The sequence below is a fragment of the Dromiciops gliroides genome, chromosome 4, assembly GCF_019393635.1.
Source record: "Dromiciops gliroides isolate mDroGli1 chromosome 4, mDroGli1.pri, whole genome shotgun sequence".
Classification (NCBI taxonomy): Eukaryota; Metazoa; Chordata; class Mammalia; order Microbiotheria; family Microbiotheriidae; genus Dromiciops; species Dromiciops gliroides.
The window spans coordinates 197586809-197611036 of NC_057864.1; the positions used below are offsets into that span (position 1 = coordinate 197586809).

Consider the following 24228-nt stretch of genomic DNA (forward strand, 5'->3'; position numbering starts at 1 on the left):
TCCCTCCCTCCTTAACTCTCCCTATGAAATCAAGCGATTCAATATATGTCATACATGTGGTGTTATGCGGAACATCTTCACCTTCCTCTAAAGTGTTTTGCTTTTTACAGCTCCCATCCCCAAACTTCCCTTCCCTCCTTCCCCCTACCCCCCCCCCCCCAAATCTCCTTCTTTTCCTCATGGCAAAAATATATTACTATACCTGCTTGAGTATGTATGTTATTCCCTCTTTGAGCCAAATCTGATGATAGTGAAGTTCACTCACTCCCCCTCTTCCCCTCCCCTCCATAGGCTTTTTTTCTTGTTTCCTTCCTGTGAGCTACTTCTCCCCATTCCACCTCCCTCCCCCCTCCCCCAGTCTATTCCTCCTACCTCTCCCCCTTATTTATTTTTGTTTTTTAGTGAGGCAGTGGGGGTTAAGTGACTTGCCCAAGGTCACACAGCTAGTAAGTGTTAAGTGTCTGAGGCTGGATTTGAACTCAGGTACTCCTGACTCCAGGGCTGGTGCTTTATCCACTGCGCCACCTAGCCGCCCCCTCTCCCCCTTATTTTAAAGATGTCATCATGGGTTAGCTAGATGACACAGTGGACAAAGCACCAGCCCTGGGCCCAGGAGGCCCAGAGTCCAAATCTGGCCCCAGACACCAGACAGCCCACTTTGTTTGCTTTGCAGAGAACAAGGATATACAAAAAATAAATGCTTTACAAATACCATCCCTTCATATTCATTTCAGACCTGTGTCCTCTGTGTATTCCTTGCTGAAAAAGTTCTTATGAGTTGGAAGTATTATTTTCTCATGTATGACTGTAAACAGTTTAATCTTTTAATGTCCCTCGTGATTTCTTTTTCCTGTTTACCTTTTTATTATTCTCCAGGGTCTTGTATTTGAAAGTCAAATTTTCTATTCAGTTCAGGTCTTTTAATCACAAATGCCTGAAAGTCTTCTTTGTCATTAAAATTTCATTTTTTCCCCCTGAAAAATTATGTTCAGTTTTGCTGGGTACCCTATTTTTAGCTGTAGTCCTATTTCCTTTGCCCTCTGGAATATCATATTCCATGCCTTCCACTCCTTTAATTTAGAAGCTGTTAAATCTTGCTTTATCCTTATTGGAGTTCCACAGTATTTGAATTCCTTTTTTCTAGCTGCTTGCAATATTTTCTCCTTGACCTGGGAGTTCTGTAATTTGGCTATAATATTCCTGGAGGTTTTCCTTTTGGGATCTCTTTCAGGAGGTGATAGGTGGATTCTTTCAATTTCTATTTTAGCTTCTGCTTCTAGAATATCAGGGCAATTTTCCCTCACAATCTCTTGGAGGATGGTGTCTAAGCTCTTGTTTTGGTCATGGTTTTCAGGTAGTCCAATGATTTTCAAATGATCTCTCCTGGCTTTATTTTCCAGGTCAGCTGTTTTTCCAAGGAGATATTTCACATTGCTCTCTATTTTTTCATTCAATTGGATTTGCTTTACTGTATCTTGGTTTCTCATAAGGTCACTAGCTTCCTTTTGTTCAATCCTAATTCTTAGGCAATTATTTTCATCAGACAGTTTTTTAATCTCCTTTTCCATTTGGCTTTTCAAACTGTTGAGTTTTTTCTCATGACTTTCCTTCATTGCTCTCATTTCTCTTTCCATTCTTTCTTCCCTCTATGTCTTTCTTCTGTCTCGCCTATTTTTTCTTCAAAGTCCCTTTTGAGAGCTTCCATGGCCAAGGTGATACATTTTTGACTGGATTGTGCTGTTACCAATGGAGAAAGGTTGGGAGGAAGCTAGTTTGAGGGTAAAGAAAATTTGCTTTTGGGTTATGTTGAGTTTTAGAGGGTGACATTGTCCCAAGGAAAATTTTTAATAAGGTAGATGAAGAGATCTAGCTGGAGCATGTGAAGTCAGGACTAGTGAAATTTGGTAGTCAGTGGCTCAAAGGTACTTGTTTAAAACTATAAGGGTAGATGAATTTCCTGAGGAGGAAGTATAAAGATCTGAGCAGGGGACTTGGGGGAAAATGGATTTAAATCTGATGTTCCTGCCTTATTTTCTGTCTGATTGCCCTTTTTTTCTTAACTTCTCGATCATCTTATCTCTTCTGTCTAGATACTTGCTTTTGATTTTGATGGATGCTGAAAGAGCCTGGAGTTATGCCATGCAGCTTAAACAAGAAGCAAATACTGAACCTCGGAAACGGTTTCATTTGTTATCTCGACTTCGAAAAGCTGTGAAGCATGCCGAGGAACTGGAACGCTTATGTGAGAGTAATAGGGTGGATGCCAAGACTAAATTAGAGGCTCAGGTTAGTGTCAGCATCCAGTTTTGCTTTACTGAGTAGAGGAGAGGATAACTATTGGTTTGGGTTGTTTTGTTTTTTACCAATAGAGTTTCACATGGTATAAACTGACATTTGGGAGGAACTACTTGTTCTGACTTTGTTAGAAGGTGTAATTGGAGTTTCTTGGATTTTTGATGATCACTTAAGTAACTGACTTTTCAGAGTTACTACCTTCTTTTATCTGGTTATAGGAAGCTTTTTTCTTTTAGCATTCTGACAGATAAATAAGAAATAACCAGATATGAAGGTCCTTTTTTTTTTTTTTTTGAGAGAGAGGATAAACATTTCTATTTCATGGGTACCTTCGGATGACTACAAATTAATGTTTGTGACCTTAGTTTACCTTAGTTTTATGGTAAATTAAAAAAAAAATTCCCATTAAGACAACAGTTTTGCTGAATTGGAAAATAACTGACATGTACTTAGGAAAAATGTTATAGGTTTCATAACCTTTTTGGACTCGATTTTTGTTTTTGAGTAATTAATGTCAATGTTAGTACTAATAAATAAAGAGATAGACATTCACTTCTGACACTGATTTTGTGAAGCATTTTGCTGAAGTTAAACTTCATTCCCTGCAAACTTTTAGGCTTACATGGCTTACCTAACAGGAATGCTGCGCTTTGAACATCAGGAGTGGAAGGCAGCAATGGAGGCTTTTAACAAATGCAAGTGAGTCTTCCTTCCTTAAAATTTTTGTTTGTTTGTTTTAGTTGGTTATAATTAAATTGAATACATGATTTCATATCTCATTCTGTGTTTGGTTCTACAGCTATTGGAGTCGTTCCTTTTCTTTGGAGCTATGATTTTTTTAAAGTACATTCATTGTGGGAGTGAGCAGTCTATATAGCACTTTATAAATAAGAAATGGAGTAAAGGATGCCATCAGAGAAATATATTTTCAAAAAAGATAGGATGGCCATATTGGCAAGAGCAAGAGACAACCTGTGGTCATGTGGCTAGCGCAAGGGACAGCTTGTGGACAGTAATGTTCTTTACTTTTGATATCAGGAGAAGGTTGTGAAGGAAGGCCTCTAGCACATTAGATGAACTCTATGTAGTGAACTTATGGGAAGACATGTTCACAGGTTGTAGGGAGGTGCAGGAATGGATAGGTTGTAAGCAGCATTATTAGAGGGAATATCCATCTTGATGATCTCACAGATCATTTTGAGTATAGCCTACCAATTTTGCTATGTTAGTGCAAAGACTTCTGCCATTGAATTAATAGCTTTCTAAAAGGGTTCTCTAGTTTTCAGCCTGTATCCTACCTATGAATTTTTTTTTTTCAGCATAAGATTGATAACAGTCATTTAAATGTGACTTTTTCTTTTCCCCAGAACCATCTATGAAAAGCTAGCCAGTGCTTTTACTGAGGAACAGGCTATATTATATAATCAGCGAGTGGAAGAGATTTCACCCAACATACGCTATTGTGCCTATAATATTGGTAAGCAGAATATTAAAATTGGTCACCTATTTTAACTTGAGGCTCATCAACAAGCGTGCTAGTAGTTAAGTCCCATTGGCTTTTGGAATTTACTTAAACTTGCCCTTCAGCATTGGTATATTGTCATTCCAACAATAAATGTAGAAATCAACTATGCTAGTGGATACAGAAGAAAATTTCATTTTCTTTCTTGCTACCATTTTTTACAGAGTAACTGATTATCTCATTCAAGTTCATGTTTTATAAAAGAATAAGCCTGTAGATCGTTGGTCAGTCTTATTGCTTGAAATATTTAAATGTATTTAATATCTAGTGGGGCTTATATAAAATCCTATCTGAATCTAGAGAGTCATTGAAACCATTAAGTAGAACTTTGAAGATCTTCAATTCTTTCTTTCTCTTAGGGGACCAGTCAGCTATTAGTGAATTGATGCAGATGAGACTGAGATCTGGTGGTACTGAGGGTCTTCTGGCTGAGAAATTGGAGGTAATTCATTATCTATTTTTTTTTTAATATTTAAGGTTTTCATAAACTAAATGCCATGTGTGTACCACAATGGAACTTGCTTTGTGTATCATAAATAGGTACTATATATGAATGTTTCCAAACCTTTTTAGAATGTTTAAGTATGTACCCAACACAAAGCAGTGTACTCCATTTACATATCATTTATTATCCTGTATGCCAAAAACTAAAGTGCTTTTTGTTTTGTTTCATTTTTGTATTTCCTAGTCATTGATCACCCAGACTCGAGCCAAGCAGGCAGCTACTATGAGTGAAGTAGAGTGGAGAGGGAGAACTGTTCCAGTAAAGATTGACAAAGTGAGAATCTTCTTACTGGGATTGGCCGACAATGAAGCAGCCATTAATCAGGTAAAGATGAAAGATCCACTTTTTTTCCTGTTTTCTTTTTGGGTGAGTGGGTGGGGGAGGTTAGGGGTATGTATGAAGGTCGTTTTAATCAATAAACATTTATTAAGCATTTTCTACGTATCAGGCACTCTATTCAGTGCAAAGCAAAAGCAAACAGACCCTGCCTTCAAGGAGCTTATGTTCTAATAAGGGGAAGGAAGTAGGGAGACAACATATAGAAATCAGAATGTACAAGATAACAGTTGATAGAAGATTTATGTATGATATGATAGTTTTTAACTTTGTTGAATCCACATATACATTCCTTATTAAATGAGTAAACCTTGTAGAGCAGTGAGGTGGAGCAGTAGATAGACTGCTGTGCCTGGAGTCAGGAAGACTTGAGTTCAGATCCAGCCTCAGATATCTCCTATTTGTGTGACCTTGGGCAAGTCACGTAACCCTGTTTGCCTCAGTTTCCTCATCTGTAAAATGAGCTGGAGAAGGAAATGGTAAACCACTCCAGTATCGCTGCCAAGAAAACCCCCAAATGAGGTCACAAAGAGTTGGACACAGTTGAAATGACTAAACAACAACACAAACAACAGAAATTAAACTTTTTTGGTAAATCTATTACAGTAAAATTAGTCAGACTCAAAGATAAGGAAAAGTAGAACACACTTTATCACACCTGAAGCCTTGAATTTCAAGATATCTTGTGTTCTGTTCAAATATAGCACCCTCATTCTCCTTTGTCTAGGAGTTATAAATATGGAGTAAGAACATTGTTAGGTATTGGGGGGGGTTCTTTTATTTGAGATGGCATGAATGATGGTTAAGAAATTATTGCAAATTATTCCCAGTATTAAAATCCTCAAAATATCTTCATTCCTTTCTCACCATTTTTGGGGGGGGGGGGCGAGGCAATTGGGGTTAAGTGACTTGTCCAGGGTCACACAGCTAGTAAGTGTTAAGTGTCTGAGGCTGGATTTGAACTCAGGTCCTCCTGACTCCAGGGCTGGTGCTCTATCCACTGTGCCACCTAGCTGCCCCCTCTCACCATTTTTTTTTAACCATAAAAGCATTTTATTATTTTTCAGTTACATTCAGAGTTAGTTCTCAACATTTGTTTCTATAAGATTTCTAGTTCCAAAATTTTCACCCTCCCCTCCTCAAGACAACAAGCAATCTGATATGTACAATCACATTAAACATATTTCTGCATTAGTCCTGCTGTGAAAGAAGAATCATAACAAAACAGAAAAACCTCAAAAAAGGAAAAAGAAAAGCAAACAAAAAGCAGAAACAGTATGGCTCAGTCTGCAGCCAGATTCCACAGTTTCTTTTTCTGGATGTCTCACCAAACATTTTCAACCCAGCTTATTGAGAGGTTTTTTTCCCCCTCTTACTGTAACATCAACAAGAACATGATTTTAGTTATAAATAATTTACTTCATGGTTAATTTTCTCAGAATTCATTATATCATAGAATAAGGGATACCTGAATTAAATTCGTCAAACTTGTTAAATACTAGGGGTAGGGAGGAAGATGCACAAAATTTAGATAACCGCGGGTCTCTTCTGTCTGCAGCTTACCATTATAAACGAAGAATTAAGCAACATGTAACATAAATAATTTTAAAATATAATAATGTGTATAGTAAATGCATTAGAAAGTTGCACAGCAAAATGCCACATGAGGCCTGAGGAAGAAAGCTGTTGTTACTTAGGGGATCAGGGAAAGCTTCAAGGGATAAGTAGTATTTGTGTTGATTCCTTTTTTTTTTTTTTGGTGAGGCAATTGGGGTTAAGTGACTTGCCCAGGGTCACACAGCTAGTAAGTGTCAAGGGTCTGAGGCCGGAGTTGAACTCAGGTACTCCTGAGGCTTAAAGGAAAAAATGTCCTTTCCACAAGGACTATATAAATACTTGAATAAATGAAGCAAAAACTAAAGAATTAAATAAAAACTATTGAAGAAAGAATTGGAAGGGGAATAAATAGCTTAGAAGAGGAAGTTCTGGTAAACCTTCCCAAAGTAACAGACTCTGAAAACTAGAATAGACAAAAAAGAAATAAGTAACTCCATAAAGACAGCAATAAATATTAGGACAAAATTAAAATATTTAGAAAAATAGAAGAAAATATTTTATTTTATATAAAAATCAGTTGATCTGGAAAATAGGTCAAAGATAATTTAGGGGCAGCTAGGTGGCGCAGTGGATAAAGCACCAACCCTGGATTCAGAAGGACCTGAGTTCAAGTCCAGCCTCAAACACTTGATCCTTACTAGCTGTGGGACCCTGGGCAAGTCACTTAACCCTCATTGCACCCCCCCCCAAAAAAGAGATAATTTTTTAAAATTTAATTTAATTTAATTTTTTTAATTAATAAAGTTTTTTTTTTCCCGTTACATGTAAAGATAGTTCTCAACCTTTGTTTATACAAGCTTTACAATTTCAGATTTCTCTCCCTCCCCCCTCCCCTAGACAGCAGGTAATCTGATATAGGTTTTATATATATATATATATATATATATATATATATATATATATATATATATATATATATATATATATATATATATACACATAATAACATTAATCCTATTTCTGCATTAGTCATGTTATAAGAGAAAAAAAATAGAGCAATGATGGAAAACCTCAAAATAGAAAAAAAAACAACAGCATCAAAAACAAAAGAAATAGTATGGTTCATTTAGCATCTATACTCCGCAGTTCTTTTTTTTTCTTTTTCCCCTGGATTTGGAGATCCTCTTCCATCATGAGTTCCCTGGAACTCTTCTGTGCCGTTGCATTGGTGAGAAGAATATAGTCCATCACAGTAGATCAACACTCAGTGTTGATGTTACTGTGTACAATGTTCTTCTAGTTCTGCTCATCTCACTCATCATCAGGCCACGCAAGACCCTCCAGGTTTCTCTGAACTCCTCCTGCTCATCATTTCTTACAGCACAATAGTATTCCATTGTATTCATATACCACAACTTGTCCAGCCATTCCCCAATTGATGGGCACCCCCTCAACTTCCAATTCTTTGCCACCACGTAAAGAGCAGCTATAAATATTTTTGTACATGTGGGTCCCTTTCCCCTTTCCATGATCTCTTTGGGAAAAAGACCCAAAAGTGGTATTGCTGGGTCAAAGGGTATGCACAGCTTTATTGCCCTTTGGGCATAATTCCAAATTGCTCTCCAGAATGGTTGGATCAGTTCACAGCTCCACCAACAATGGATTAGTGTTCCAATTTTCCCACAGCTTCTCCAACATTTATTATCTTCTTTTTTTGTCATTTTAGCCAATCTGATAGGTGTCAGGTGGTACCTCAGAGTTGTTTTTATTTGCATCTCTCTAATCATTGGAGATTTAGAGCATTTTTTCATAAGGGAATAGATAGCTTTGGTTTCTTCATCAGAAAACTGCCTGTTCATATCCTTTGACTATTTCTCAATTGGGGAATGACTTGGGTAAAAAGAGATAATTTAAGAAACACCATAGTGCCTGATAATCTAATTATTTTTAAAGCCTAGACACTTTAAAGAAATAATAATAAATCAAAACTGACTAAATCTGTCAGAATCAGGGGGCAAAGTGAAGATAAACCTTCTGAAAGAAATGCCAAACTGAAAATATTGGGGAATGTCAGTGCCAAAATCCAGAGGGTCCCACATCAAAGAAAAAATACAGCAAATATCCAGAATCAGTTCAAGTACCAAGAAACCAGTCAGGATCACATAAAACCTGGCAGCTTCTGTTATAAATAAGAAAAGATCTTCAAATACATGCCTCTAAAAGAAAATTCAGAGGCTTACAACCAAGAATAATTTCCCCCTCCAAATGGAGCAGAATCCTACAGGGGAAAATGGACCTTTAATGGAATACAGTAATTTCAGGCATTTCTGATAAAAAGATCAGAAGTGAATAGGAACTTTGAAATGCAAATACAAGAGTTCAGAGAAATCTGGAAAGGTACATTTATTTGATCAGTTGGAAAGAGCTGTTTGGTGATAAAAAGCCAACATTTGATATGGGGAAGAAATAACTGTGTCCCTTCAGAACCTTAGTATCTTCCAAGGAAGTCACAAAAGAAAAACAGGTTCTCAGGTCTGGATTGGTTCTATTAAGATTTGAAATGGGGAAAGAGAAGGGAAGATAAAAGGAATATACTAGTGTAGAAAGGGGGGCTTAAAGGGGGAAAACTAGTATGATATGGAGATTCATGGTTTTATACAATATCTTTTTGTTTTCTTCTATGTGGATGGAAATGAGAACAAATGTTTCTTTTTTCCCTTGTTATTTAAATTCAGAATTTTAAAAAGAAGAAAAGGATTGATTAAAATGGAAAGACGAGTTGGAGCATATTGAAATAGTCTAGCAGGTAGTTCTAATTGTCATTATTAGAGTGGCCATGTTAGAAACAGGGAACACATGGAAAAGATACTGTAGAAGTAGAAGCATTAGGAGTTTGGTAAGTAATTGAAAATGAGAGGTAAAGGAGAAGGAAAGAGTTGGCCAAAACACCAAGATTTCAGAAATTAGGTCAGTGGCAATACCACTGATAGAAAGTAGTGAAGTTAGAAGAAGGAACCAGAAGAGTGGGAAAGATAATAAATAAACTTTCCTTGAACATGTAGCATTTGAGGTGCTAGTAAAACATTCCAATGGAAATGTTCAAAAGGTGGTTGGGAGAGGGGCAGCTGGGTGGTGCAGTGGATAAAGCACTGGCCTTGGATTCAGGAGGACCTGAGTTCGAATCCAGCCTCAGACACTACTTGACGCTTACTAGCTGTGTGACCTTGGTCAAGTCACTTAGCCCTCATTGCCCCACAAAAAATTTAAAAAAAAAAAAAGGTGGTTGGGAGAAGTGGGTCTGATGCTCAAAAGTGAGATCAGAACTAGAGATAGAAATTGAGGGATTATTTGATTTGCATAAATAGCTTATAGTTTTGTCATGGGAGTGAATCAGATTTTCAAAAATGAGATAAAAGAGAATACTTCTTGGGTTTGGTTCCAAGAGCCAGAGTCTTAAATAAAATCAGCAGTGCCGGATTTTGTTGTGTTGGTTTTTTTTTTTAATGTTTTATTGATGCTTTATTTATTATACTAAAGTTATTTCCCAATATCACCTTCCCCCACATTGAATCCATGTCAGGAAAAACTTCTTAACAATTTGAACTGTCAGGAAAGTGAATTGGGTTGTCCCTCTCATTCCAAGCAGATGACCATTTGATTGGCACATTATGGTAGAGAATCCTTTTCAGTATAGTTTGGACTAGATGGACAATGTGGTACCTTCCAATTCTCACATTCTGTTATTCTGTGAATCTTTCCTTTGCAACAACAACAATAACAAGAAGTTAAAAAAAAAAAACAACCAACAAAATTACTGTGGCTATAGTTTTTGCAGCATTCTGATCCCATAGGCCTCCACCTCTACTTAGAGGATGGACATGTTATATTTCTTTTGGTCTAGGACTAAGATTGATCATTACTATCTGAAACCTTGTGTCATTGATATTGGGAATGGTTGATAATCTTGCAAATTTCATCTTCTTTTAAGATTCCTGGTATTTATTGAAATAAGTAATTGGTCAGTAATGTTTAGTCTAAAAATAGGAAAGGTGAGGAAGAGTCTGTTGGCCTTTGTGACCTTGAAGAAGCCATTTTACTTTCTGGGAGTTGTACTAGGCCATCTCTAAGGTTTCCCATAGCTCTGATCCTAAAACTGGTCCTGTGCCCAGTAGGTGGTGCAGTGGCTCACTGTTTCTTCTTCCTTTTATCTAAAGGAGCAATGGAAGTATTTCCCCTTTGGTGTCCATTTATCCTTAGTTCTCTTGGAAAAATCAGTCTCTCTTTTCTCTGTTCATTGAGAGAGTATATTCAAACTAGAATATTTCCCTGTCATTGCCATACTGTTTGTATTTCTTCATAAGTTGAACTTTGTATTTGAAGGTAATATTATATGGGGATAATTGCTACCAGTGATAGAGTTAAGTCTCCCAAGATCATTTATCCTCTATTGAGCCAAGTTTGGGTAAAACTGATAATGTTTAGAGTAGGTTTACTAAACTGTGGGTCTAGTCTGGGATACATCCTACTTCTTCAACAGGACTGCCTACATTGCCAGTTACTACTAAATGATCAGTGATGGGCTAGGAGAGACAATGTCTAGAGTCACCTACTTGTACAGAATTCTTTGTATTGAGAAATCTTATTTCATTTGTGATCAGAAAGCATACTTTCATTGTGCTTCTTTATAAGTAGACCTGAAATTACCCACATCTGCTATGTGTGATAATATTTTCCATTGTCACCTGCTCAAAGAACAAAAGTGAAAGAAGAGCAGGTAACTCTTCCTATCTTGGCTGTGGTGGAATACTTTCTTCTAGAGTCAGGCTGTGGTAGTGAACATAAATTGTGTTTTTAAAATTAGTGTAAACTTGATTTTAATTAAGACAATTTATGCCCTTTTTTCCTATTATAAAATAGTACATTCTTATAGACCATATCGATTTAAAGAAAGAATTCTTAGGTCAAAGAGAGATAAAAGGGTCCTATACATACCAAAATAGGTCCTATACATACTATGGTATGATATCATACTGTGGTATGATGCATACTTCTCTCTAAGAAATGATTAATATGAATAATACAGGGAGGTATGGGAAGACTTATGAAATGATTCAAAGTGAAGAGTGTTGTTGTTCAGTTGTTTCAATCATGTCTGACTCTTTGTGACCCCATTTGGGGTTTTCTTGGCAAAGACACTGGAGTGATTTGCCATTACCTTTTCCACCTCATTTGAAGACAAGGAAACTGAGGCGCAAACAGGGTCACGCAGCTAGTAAGTGTCTGTGGCCAGATTTGAACACTTTAAAATGAGTCTCCTGATGGCAGGTCCAACACTGTATTCATTGTGCCACCCAGCTGCCCCAAGTGAAAAGTAGGTTGAACCAAGAAAATAATAAGACACATAGACTACAGGATTGTCAATGCAAAGGCTAAGGTTCTTTCTCTGACACACCCTGTCTGTGTGACCATGAGCAAGTGATTTGACCTCTCAGTGCCCCAGGAAACTTTTTAAGACTACAAGTTAGAAATGACTTGTCAACCTGCATTAGTGGAGACAGTTTCCACATTGGGGGCTCCTTTATTGATTAAATGCAAAATGCGTCTGCATCAAGAATGAATAATTTTAAATTAAGTTATTCAGTTAAATTTGTCGTCATAACAGCATGGAGATCGGTGACACTTATGATTTAGGAGAGACCAAGGCCTAGTTAAGCAGGAAGGACCCAGGCAAAGGAACAAGGCCAACATGCCTTTTAATTTAAGGGAGAGCAAGTGATTTTTGTAGATTTAGGCAGGGGGAAAGTTCAGGATACTTTGGTAAAGTAGCAGGCAAGAATCATGGGTTCAGAGATGTGAGCCAAGTTCAAGGTCCCTGTGAGAATTGGAATTGCACCCCCTACTGGAGAGATACCATAGGGAAGCTTTGCCATGAGGAGAAAGCAGGTCATTTAGAGACCATGTGACTTTAGCATCTGGAAGTTACATCTATAGAACCACCTGTGGGACTTGTCAATCAGAGCTACCAGCCAATTGACTTGGAGCTGTGGGTGTGCGGACAGCCCTGTTTCCTGTTGGAAAGGAAATTTCTGGGAGGAGAAAGGAGCGTGCTCACTCTTTCACCTGAGACCTTGTTCTGAGTAGAGCTGAGATACTGGCTCCCTGAGATAGATAGATGAAGGAATCTTGGCCTCCTTCTCTCTGATCAGTAGATCCTAATGCACCTTAATAAATGCTTAAAAGTCTAAACTCTTGCTGAGGCTCCTGATTTATGGCAACCACTCCTTAGATTTTTAGACAGTCTAGCTAGAATTTTAGCCCCATACAGATAGCAACTTTACATCCCTCAAAATCAATAATGGCAAAGAAAAACAGGTGGATGAACATGAGGGGAACCTGCAAACAGTATTTTGTTTCTGATTCTTGAGCGAAATATACTTGCTCTCTAACTTGCTTTTTGTTCTTTGCTTCATTACCAAGCAAGGAAGGTTTGCAGCCAGAACAGCTGGATGGAGAAAGGGTTCTAAAATCAATCCATATCATTTCTTTGCTGATTATTCTTATGTTAGCTTTCCTATTCTGTTTGTTTCTTTCCCCAATTCCCAAATTATTTCTGTTAATACTGAATTAGACCAGAGGAAAAAAAGGTTAAAGTATCTGTAAAAGTTACTGTGTTAATTTAAATAATTGCTTCAATAATCTGATTCCAGGTATGACTTTACAAAAACTTATTAAACCTACTTCTCTAATGTATTATAACCCTTAAGCCTTAGGTTTATTCTAGCTGAAAGAAGATCTGATTTCTTTGTGTCTGTGTTATAGCCAGCTCTTCCAAAGCTCTTAAATTTAGATTGATGGATTGAAAGAGAGTGAGTGAAAGATAATGTGTGGCGCTGTAGGGACCACTTTTATTCTCTCTGTACAAATACAAAGAAAATTCTCAAGACTGGTTTCCATAATACATATATCAACATCATCATTATTTTATAGTCATACTTAATCTAATTAGAAACTTCATTTCTATTCCATGGTATCTTTACAAGTTTTAAATCAAATATCTCAATAAAAATCAAAACAAGAAATCAGAAAAAATCCAGTACTTTATATTTCTTCAAAAATAATTTTTCAATCCTGATTTAGTAAATAAAGCCTTCTTTTAGACAAAAGTAAATTTGTCTATATCATGATTTTAATTTATTTCAATGTCTTTAGTTATTAGCAGTCTTTTCAAGGGAAAAATAATTCAGCAAGCTTGATTCAATAAACATTTATTACTGTTAGAAATGCCGCTAACAGCTTGAATAGTGTTGCCCAGCTCAAGTGTTGCTAGCAGCCTGCAGCTCAGAGAATCCAAGCAGGCAGCAGAGTGTGGGTGAGGGTGTCTTTATTCATCTTCAAACATGGTCACTCTTCTGAATGTGCCAGAGAGTGCATTGAAGTGAGGTCTGACACCTTGATTTATACCCACCAGGGGGCCCTCTCAACCAATCACATTACAGTTTCCATTTACATACAGCGTTATAGAAACAACCAATCACAGCATATAGTACCAACCTCCCATATATGGTAACTGTAAGGACCAGTCAGATTGTATCAATCGACCAATCAGATTGCAACACTAGGCCTTAACCTTATTTTAGGCAAGAATGTCCATTCCTCACAAGAACAGTTCTGTGTTAACATACATAAACAAACATACTTATAACTTTTCAAGAAACAAAACTTAAATTGGGGTTTGAACATCAGGGTCACATGGGAATCACCTCAGACTCCTCAAAGTGAACTCTCAGCTTAGTTTGACTCCCACAAAATGCAGACCCCATTCCAGGCCCTGCTTGGGCCTAAGTCCCAGGACCTTGGCTCCTCAGAGCCTTATGTGCTGGGCAGCCCCCTGCTGGGAGGTTCAGGCAACAAGGTTGTGGGGCTTGAAACTAGACAATCTCTGTCTTTAGGGTTCTGAGAAGAGTCCAGATATGGTCTTTTCTCTTTATGTACCTGCTATGTATGCAAGGCACTTTTTTAATAAAGATAGCTATGACACAGGCCCTACTTTTATTTTGTTTTGTTTTGGTTTTTTTAGTGAGGCAGTTGGGGTTAAGTGACTTGCCCAGGGTCACACAGCTAGTAAGTGTTAAGTGTCTGAGGCCAGACTTGAACTCAGATACTCCTGACCTGACTCCAGGGCCAGTGTTCTATCCACTGCGCCACCTAGCTACCCCTACAGGCCCTACTTTTAAGGAGGTTGTAATAGGAAAGATGCAGACAAATTAATAAAAGTATGTATTAAAAAATCCCTGTTAACAAATAGAAAGTTCTCTGGTAAAGATGAGACATTTTATTTTCCCAGAAAAACCCACAGCATTTTATATCTCCTGTCTTAGCAGTGTCCTTTAGGTTTACCATAATTATCATAGGAATTTTGTACAGACATTAGGTATAACACCTAGTGTTATACCTAATGTCTGTAACAACTACTATAAAGCATTAGTTTTAAATATATATGACATTTGATTTCTTTTATTTTCAAAATTATTTTTAGGCGAGAGGGAATGAGAGGAGAACAAGACATGATTGTTTTTACAGGTGGGGAAAACAAACACAATTTGGTTAAACAACTTGCTTGTTCAACCAGTATCTGGAATAGCCATAAATGGGGGGGGGGGCGGTGTTGGCATTGTGCTTTTTTTTTGTTTTGTTAGACTCCCATTATTCCATTTTCCTGTATTCATTAGTACTCATTGGCCTACTTTATTTGAATCTCCTAATGCCATTTTAGGGTTATGTTATCAGTTCAAGTTGCTTCTTAGTCAAATGGTGCTGGTAGAAAATAGTGGAAAGCATTAACCTACAAACTGGTGAGTATTTATTTGCATAGAATACTGTGTTCTGTTCTGGTTCACACACATGAAGAAAACGATAACAGAATTGGAAGCAGCCCAGAAAGTAACAGCTAAATAATCAAGAAATAATCAAGAAAACAATAACAGAATTGGAAGCGGTCCAGAAAGTAACAGCTAAATAATCAAGAAATAATCAAGGGGATTGTTCAAGACTATCAGTCACCCTTCTTAAACTGTGGCACCTAGAATTGAACACAGTTCTCCAGATGAGGTCTGACAAATATGGAATATGGGGGGACTATTACCACCTTTTCCCTGGAAGCAATACTTCTTAATGTAGCCAAAGATTTCACTAGCTTTTTTTGGTTACCAGATCATCACCCTGATTACTCATTGGACTTACAGTCCACTAAAACTCCCAGATCTTTTTTAGAAAAGTTGTTTTATAATTGTGCCTCTTGTACTTGTGAAGCTGATTTTTTGTACCCCAGTGTAATACTTGACATTTGTTTTTGTTTTTGTTTTTGTTTTTTTTTAGTGAGGCACTTGGGGTTAAGTGACTTGCCCAGGGTCACACAGCTAGTAAGTGTTAAGTGTCTGAGGCCAGATTTGAACTCAGGTACTCCTGACTCCAGGGCCGGTGCTCTATCCACTGTGCCACCTAGCTGCCCCTAATACTTGACATTTAACTCTATTGGATTTCACATTACTAGATTCATCCCAGGACTGTGGCTAGTCAAGATCTTTTTGAATCCTGTTTGTATTGTCTGATTTGTTAGCTTTCCCTCTCAGCTTTGTGTTATTTGCATATTTAATGAGCATGCCATCTGTGCTTTATGCAGGTCATTGCCAAATAGTAGTATTACACTAGAGACCTTCCACATTGACAATGAATTATAAATAACTACTGAATCCAGTCATCTAACCGGTTTTAAATTCAAAATTATGTTATTGTCTAGTCCATACCTCTCCATCTTCTCCAGAAGAATGTGAGATACTTTCTCAGAAACTTTGCTATGATCTAAGTAAACTGCATCTATAACATCTCCCCTCATTTGCTGGTTTAGTAACCCTGTCAAAAAGGAAATGAGGTGAGTCTGGCATGACCTGTTCTGTATAAAGCCAATGCAGGCTCTTTGTAATCATTACTTCCCTTCTAGATATTTGACAACTATCTCCCTAATGATGCATTTTAGACTTCCTGGTAACTGAAGTCAAGCTCCCTGGACTGTGTTTTTTTCTCTTTTTGAAAAGTGGGGTGTTTGCTCTTCAGTTTTGTGATAGCTCCCCCATTTCCTACTGAAGCACCCTGTTCTTTAGGAATAAGGATATCATTCATGTGCACAAGGTAACTTAAGTTTATTAGCAGCCAAATGCTCTCTAAGACCTTTTTCTTTCTTTGTATATCAGTTCCTTGTTTGTCCATTTTTTTCCTATCATTTCCAGTGCAGAGGTCATCATTCTCCTTGGGGAAAAAAGTAGAAGCAATGTCAGAATTGAGCAGCTCAATCCTCTGTGCTGTCACATTCTTCCTACTCCCTTCCCCTCAAAACATAATAATAAAAGATTGTGTTTAGTTTTTTTGCTTTCCTTACCAGCCTTACCTTATTCTAGACTTTAGTATTCCTGACAATAATTTGATAAGACCATCGTCCACTCCTACATTTGTTATGTTACTCTTTGTTACTTTGCCTGCCTTCCATCTTTGGTACATTTCTTTTTAAAATCTAAGGTTGGTGAGCTTCCTGTGTATCTACATCAGTTTCTTCAGGCAAACCCTATTTTTCCTCCCCTTTGGAATTTGTTTTCAGACTTTCATTCTTGAGCATCTCTTATCTCTCCTTGGGCTAACTTTTCTTCCTCCATGTGGTCTTAGTTCTCTTTCCTCTGAACCCTTTGAAATCTGCACTTTCGCAAAATCTAGGGTGAATGTTAGAATGCACCCAGATTTCCTCTCCTCTGTCACAAACTTTAAAAGGAAGTCACTTTCCATTTCCCCCAAGGTTCTCATAATTTCTACCCCAGCAACTGTGTTACCTTGTTATATGTATCAGTTGTTTGGCATTGAGCAGATCATTTAACCTCTGAAGGCCATTCCAGAATTCAAATTTAAGATAAATTGCTGTTCAATTTCAGATGAAATTACAAGCCTAAGCAAAAAAGGAAGGTAAGAAAGAAAAAGATCTGATTATTGATAATTTTGGAAATAAACTCTAAAGAAGAAGGAAGGTTATACATGGTGAAAATGGTTGGGTTAGCATACTCATTAGCCATATCCTACTATGCCACAATTAATGGACACTACCTAAAATTTGAACCAAAGTAAATTCAGTTTAAGAAAAGTTCAGGGGGCAGCTAGGTGGCGCAGTGGATAAAGCACAGGCCTTGGATTCAGGAGGACCTGAGTTCAAATCCAGCCTCAGACACTTGAGACCAGCTGTGTGACTTTAGGCAAGTCACTTAACCCTCATTGCCCCACAAAATTAAAAAAAAAAAGAAAGAAAGAAAAGAAAAGGTTCAGTAAAACAGTAGTTAAAATTTAAAAGCTCACAGACTATATTTTAGTTAAATTTTCTGGTTAATTGAGGGCTTAGCCAAAAAATACTTTTGATGTTTTTATCCTGTTTTAAAAGTAATCTTTCTGGAGTTTTAGTCTTTTTAACTATCTTGGGAAGTAGAATATAAGAAACAAAACTAAATCTTCCTGTGAGTTCCTTGCATTGCCTTGATATCACTATTCTGACCAACTCTTATCATTGTATCAAAGTTATAGAAGGTATAGGAAATTTGAATGTTTACTAATCCTGGGGGTTCCCTTGGAAAATGACCCCCCCCCCCTTTAAAAAAAACAAATCCCCAGCACCATGGGTACAGAGATGGCCTTGGAGTCCTGCCCATGGGATCGTGAACAATCCATGTAACCTCTCAGTGCCTCTAGGAAATTCTCTTTAGAAGATGTTATTGATCAGCATTGGTAGAAGGAGTTTCACACTAGGATTCCCCCATCCTGATGAAATCACAGGTTTTGATTTAAAAAACAAAACCCTTAGCTTATTATCAATGCCTGATTTGGAGTCTGGATATAGAGTAAATCCCAACTCTATCCCTTTCTGTTATTGTGACAGAGGGCAAGTCCTTTCCCTTCTGTTACTTAGTTTCCTCATCTACAAAAAGGAGAGAGTTGGTCTAGCTCTCTCAGCTTCCTTAGAGTCTGAATCCTTTGATGTTTGTGTTCTGATAACTTGCAAATAGTCAGCATTCTACTCAGGCGAATGAAAGGAAGAAATAATTTAGGTAGACAGAATACAAAAAAGTCAGTCTGACAATGTGGACTGCCAAAATTTAGTGGCAGACTCCTTAGCCTCTGATGCCAAGCTTCAGACATTTTTCTCACACACAGGCACCCCTTTCTCAGTTTAGCCTACACTTCTACTACTTACTTTTCTTAAGGTTACACTTCAACTGAACTGTTACTGGCAGATGCTTTGTGGTAATATTCTGGGGCTGTTTGAAACATTCTTTACCTTCAATTATCCTATTCAGATTGAGAACAAGAAGTGGTCGTTTAAAAAGGTTTGAAAGCTTAATGCACACCCCTACCAATTCTTCCCTGTGTGTTTTTGTCTTTTATTTTTTTAATACTTTGGGTGAAACTTTTTTGTTGTTTCTGTTTTTATTTCCATCCTTCCTTCTCTTCCTCACCACCTGCAAATACTACGTTGTTTTTCTGTGGGTAGAGTTCAGAATGCAGTCAGATTTGCCTTCACCTTACCACCTTCGAGCAATTTCTGTGGACCAAGGAAAATAAACTAGGAACTTAATGTGCTTTTGAAGCCGGGGTGGTCACCAGTCTAAAAGCACGTTCTTAGGGTATTTGATTTTCCTTTTTATTGACCAGCCTAAAAAAAAAGTCTAGAAAATGGTCTTGAGCTGTAAAAAAGCACATCCTGGAGTGCTTTATATTGACCTAGAATTGATCTTTTCGAGGTTTTAGTTTTCCTATCTTTACATCACTAGCTCTGTCCACGTTTCATCTTTCTCACTTGGAAAAATGGACCAGCAACACCATGATGCCATCTTTGTTCTGCTATTGACTAGTCTGTTACTTGTTTTTTGGAAGACCTGGCTTAAATTGTGTTCGTAGTTACCTTTAAGACATACTGGCGGGCAGCTAGGTGGCACAGTGGATAGAGCACTTGGCCCTGGAGTCAGGAGGACCTGAATTCAAATCCAGCCTCAGACACTTGACACTTACTAGCTGTGTGACCCTGGGCAAGTCACTTAGCCCCAACTGCCTCACCCAAAAAAAAAAAAAAAAGACATACTGCCAGCATGCCCCCCCAAAGTGGGATTGTGTTATTTATTTTTGCTCTGTTGTCCTTTCATTTATTTCTTTGATCTTGAAGATAGATTTGCAAAAAGTAGTGAAAAATCCCTAATAAAGGGAAGACTTCCTGTTTAGAAAGAGTTCTGCCTCACCATGCCCTGCTCTGCTCTACTCTGCCTTAACAAAATCATTAGTAGCACCTCTTGGAAATAGTCTCTGATTCACCTTATGTGTGGGTGTTTTGAAAATACAACTAGTCAATTACCTCTCATTTCTCTCATCTTCTTTTAATACTACCATTAAACACTCATTGAAGCTTAGAATTTTGCTTAAGCAGTCAAAATCACTAAGTCGTTTGCTTATTCAAAGTGATTATTAGATGACAGTTGGCAACTAAAATATTTCATCTGAATTTTTACTTCTGAGCCCTGCCCTAGCCTCTTGTTGACACAAGCATAGAGGATGTTCTTGTTAAGCTGGTAAAACAAAACTCACCTTTTCTCCCACCGTACCTCTCTTACCTTTGTCCCTAACTCCTAACACCTTTTTTTTTTTTAATCAAATTTTTATTGGTATCTCTGGTTTTATATCATCTCTATATCTTGATCCCTCTACTCTCTTCCTCCTCTAGGACCATCCCTTTAAAAAAGTAACCAATACATCAGAAAAGCCCCCATCATTCTACATCTCTTCAAAGTGGAAGAGGCTTAGCTCCTAACTTTTAAAAATGATGTGTTGGGGGCAGCTAGGTGGCACAGTGGATAAAGCACCAGCCCTGAATTCAGGAGGACTTGAGTTCAAATGTGGCTGTGTAACCCTGGGCAGGTCACTTAACCCTTATTGCCCCGCCCCAAAATAAAAAAATTTAAAATGTGTTGCCATATTTTGTGCATTGTGTGAACTGATGCAGCTATATATATGCCCTGCTAATATTATACCTTTTGGTTTTTGTTGTTTTTTAAACAATGCTAAATTTATTAAGGGCAACTAAGTGGCACAGTAGAGAGAGCACCAGGCCTGGAGTCAGGAAGACTCATCTTCCTGATTTTTAATCTGGCCTCAAACACTTACTAGCTGTTGTGACCCTGGCAAGTCACTTCACCCTGTTTGCCTCAGTTTCCTCATCTGTAAAATGTGCTGAAGAAGGAAATGGCCAACCATTCCAGTGTCTTTGCCAAGAAAGCCCCCAAATAGGGTCAGAAAGAGTTGAATATAACTGAAAGGAACAACAACAGAAAAAAACTATTAACAACTTATAGCGGTCATTAAAAACTACCACAAGCCTGCATAATTCCAGAAAATTTTTTAGTTGAAAACATTTGGTCAATGCGTTTGATTATTAAATCATTGAAAAGCACTTTGTTGGGGGCAGCTAGGTGGCGCAGTGGATAAAGCACTGGCCCTGGATTCAGGAGGACTTGAGTTCAAATCCGGCCTCAGACACTTGACACTTACTAGTCGTGTGACCCTGGGCAAGTCACTTAACCCCCACTGCCTTGCAAAAATTTAAAAAAAATTTTTTTAGTTAAAAAAAAAAAAGAAAAGCACTTTGTCAGCCCTGGAGTGTGAAATAAAATGCATAATGTGTAAGGGGTGTTTCTCTTGTTTGACTGTTTGCCTCGAATAAGTAGGATGCATTCCAGTGGGGCACTTAGTTTGGCCCAAAACGGTAGTGAATTCTAAGTTGGTGAAGCATGTTTATGATTACATTGTTTTGGTTTTTTTTAATTAGCAACTAGAAAATAAGCCTTATTGTTCTTAAAAGAGCAATGTTTTCATTTTTTCCCTCCCTCTCATCTTTTAAATTAATGGGCTGCCCTCTTTTTCCTATGGAAATGTTTGTTGAAGGTCAGTTGAATGTCAAATGGCTTTTAAAGATTTTATGTCTAGTTTCTGTAGGAAGTCAAATACCGTAATGGAATGTTGTTTCTTTTCATTTCACAGCAGGTCAACCAGTAATACAAGCCCAGCTTCTTTCTCCTTTCTTCTCATTCCTATCTGCTCAGTCAGATTCTTTAGAATAGTAATGTGGTTTGGCAGGGGTTCACTTAATGAAGCACTTTTTCATTTGCCCTATAGGTGTTCAGCCAGGCTGCATGCCCAGCAGTGCTGCTGAGAATGCTTCCCTAATCTTCTTTCTTGTCTGTCCACATAGTCTTCCAGCAGGGGTCATATCTTTAATCTGCTTGATTTCTATGGTCAAGAAGAATGTAGCTTTGCCTACTGACAATGTTTGTCCCTTATTTAGACCTAGGAAAGAAGTATAGAACCTCAGGGCTTATTGCTGTATTAGAAATGAGTAATTGTGTATCAATATATAATCACTGGGTATAGTCTGTGGCAGGGACAAGAAAGAAACAAAGACAGAATTCTTCAGTCTGTACTAGGGAACCTTGATATATAGTTATAAAATATTCAATTGAAAATTCTTTGCAGGCACATGTAAGGAAAATTACACTAAGCTTATCTAGGGACTACGCAAGTCCCTTATAGACTTGAATCTAATTATTCACCCTTTCACGTTTATAACCATTTCAAGACAAATAGGAACATTGAGAAGAAGATAAATTGTATATAATATAAAACAGTACCAATTAAAGTGACATTTCTAGTTGGTTTAATGGTATGTGTTTGTGAATTAATCATAGAGCTCTAAAGCTGTTTGTTCTCTGATTACTAAGTATCATGGTTGTCTTCTACCATTTTATTTAGGCTGAAAGTGAAGAAACCAAGGAACGTCTGTTTGAGTCCTTGCTTAGTGAATGTCGGGATACTATCCAAGCTGTCCGGGAAGAGCTCAAGCCAGATCAGGTAAAATAGTAGCAGAAGACCCCCCTCCAATATATATTCCTTTTTTTTTTTTACAATTTTATTTTCCAAAATATATGTAAAAACAAATTTTGACATCAGTTTTTTAAAACTTTGTGTTCCAACTTCTCTTCCTCCCTCCTTTCCCTCCCCCCACCCATAAGAACTCAAGCAATTCAAAATAAGTTAGTAGTCATGGGAATCATTCCCACATTAGCTAGGTTGTGAGAGAAAACAGTTAAGAAACAAAACTTCGGATTAAGGAATTGTCAAAGAAAAAAACATTTTTAAAAATGTGTTTCCATCTATTTTCAGATACCATCAGTTTTTTCTCTGTAGACGGATTGCAATTTTCATAAGTCCTTCAGAGTTATATTGGATCATTGCCTTGTTGAAAATAACCACATGCTTCCCAGCAGATCATCTTACACTATTGCTGTTATTTTGTAAACCGTATATTTCACTCTGCTTCAGCTCATGTAGGTCTTTCCAGGATTTTCTGATAGTATCCTGTTCATCATAACCTGTATATAGTACCTTAAACTTGACATCTTCTTCATACTAGCCCAGCAAAGTAGATACCATATGTTTTGCCATTATAATCAGTCATCATAACTATTTCCCTCCATCCTATTCCCTTCCCATGATATATACTCTATTTTCTATCTTCTTTTATCCTATTCCTCCTCAAAAGTGTTTTACTTTTGACTGTCCCCTCCCCGGCTCTGCACTCCCTTTCTTTACCCTTCCCTCCTTAACCTCTTCCCCTCCTACTTTTCCTGTAGGGTTAAATAGATTACTCCTCCCAATTGGATGTGAATGTTATTCCCTCCTTGAGCCCATTCTGATGAGATTAAGGTCTTTGAGCTAATTCTGTGTTCTGAATTTTTCTTCTTCCCTCCCTCCTCAACCCTCCCTATGAAATCAAGCAATTCAGTGTGTCATACTTGTGTAGCCAACATATATTTCTATAATGACCCCTTAGTACATGCAACATACTATGTAGTCTTTTAGCTAGAATATTAATTTATCCTGGTAGACATGTTCTCTTAACCTCTGGTTTGCTTTACTCTGTGTTCTACCCTGTCTTTCCCTTTGGCTTCATCTATCATCTCTCAGCAGTTGACTCCCAGATTTATATAATCCCTGACTATATAACCTCTCTGTTTCTTTTAAAAGTACTGTGTTTTTCTAATCAGTTAAGCTCAAAACTTCAGGAGCTTTTATTTTCCCTTTTCTCTAACCTTCTATATCTAGTTGATCACCAAGTCTTGATTTTTCTTTTCTTTTCTTTTTTTTTCCCCAATTACATGTAAAGATATTTTTTTGAGTTCCAAATTTTTTCCCCACCCTGCTTTCCCTGCCCCCTCCCAGGGTCAGTAAACAATCTGATATAGGTTATACATTGCAATCTTGTTAAATATATTTCTACATTAGTCATGTTGTAAGAGAAGAAAAAAAAAGAAAAAAACCACAAGAATAAACAAAAATAATAACAAAAAAGCAAAACAAAAGTGAAAATAGTATGCTTCAATCTGATTCAGATTGCACTGTTTTTTCTGCATGTGGAGGGCATTTTCCCCCATAAGTCTTATGGCATTGTCTTGTATTGCTGAGAAAAGTTAAGTCTATCACAGTTGATATCTTATACAATGTTCTCTTGGTTCTGCTCATTTCACATAGCATCAATTCATGTAAGTCTTTCCAGGTTTTTCTGAAATCCATCTGCTTATCATTTCTTACAGCACAATAGTATTCCATTATATTCATATACTACAACTTGTTTAGCCATTCCCCAATTGATGGGCAGCCCCTGGATTTACAATTCTTTGCTACCACAAAAAGAACAGCTATTAAATATTTTTGTACATGTGGGTCAAGTCTTGATTTTTAAAAAAATATTTTGTTTTAATCAGCCAAAGATGTACCTTCTCATTTCATCCTTCCACCCCCATCCACTTGAGAGCATGAGAAAAATAAAACCCATTACAAACACGTATAGTTGATCAAAACAAATTTCAACATTGGTCTTGTCCAAAAA

At 37.3% G+C, this 24228-nt stretch overlaps 1 protein-coding gene across 3 annotated transcripts in view; it reads left to right on the top strand.

The window, feature by feature from the left end:
* SRP68 (signal recognition particle 68) overlaps positions 1-24228 on the top strand; it is a 60278-nt gene that overhangs the window by 16600 nt on the left and 19450 nt on the right. For all 3 annotated transcript variants that reach the window (XM_044001651.1, XM_044001652.1, XM_044001653.1), the window contains exons 4-9: positions 2091-2286; positions 2912-2994; positions 3663-3772; positions 4177-4259; positions 4506-4646; positions 22092-22190. In XM_044001651.1, coding sequence (XP_043857586.1) covers positions 2091-2286; positions 2912-2994; positions 3663-3772; positions 4177-4259; positions 4506-4646; positions 22092-22190 — 712 coding nt within the window. The remainder of the gene's footprint in view (positions 1-2090; positions 2287-2911; positions 2995-3662; positions 3773-4176; positions 4260-4505; positions 4647-22091; positions 22191-24228) is intronic.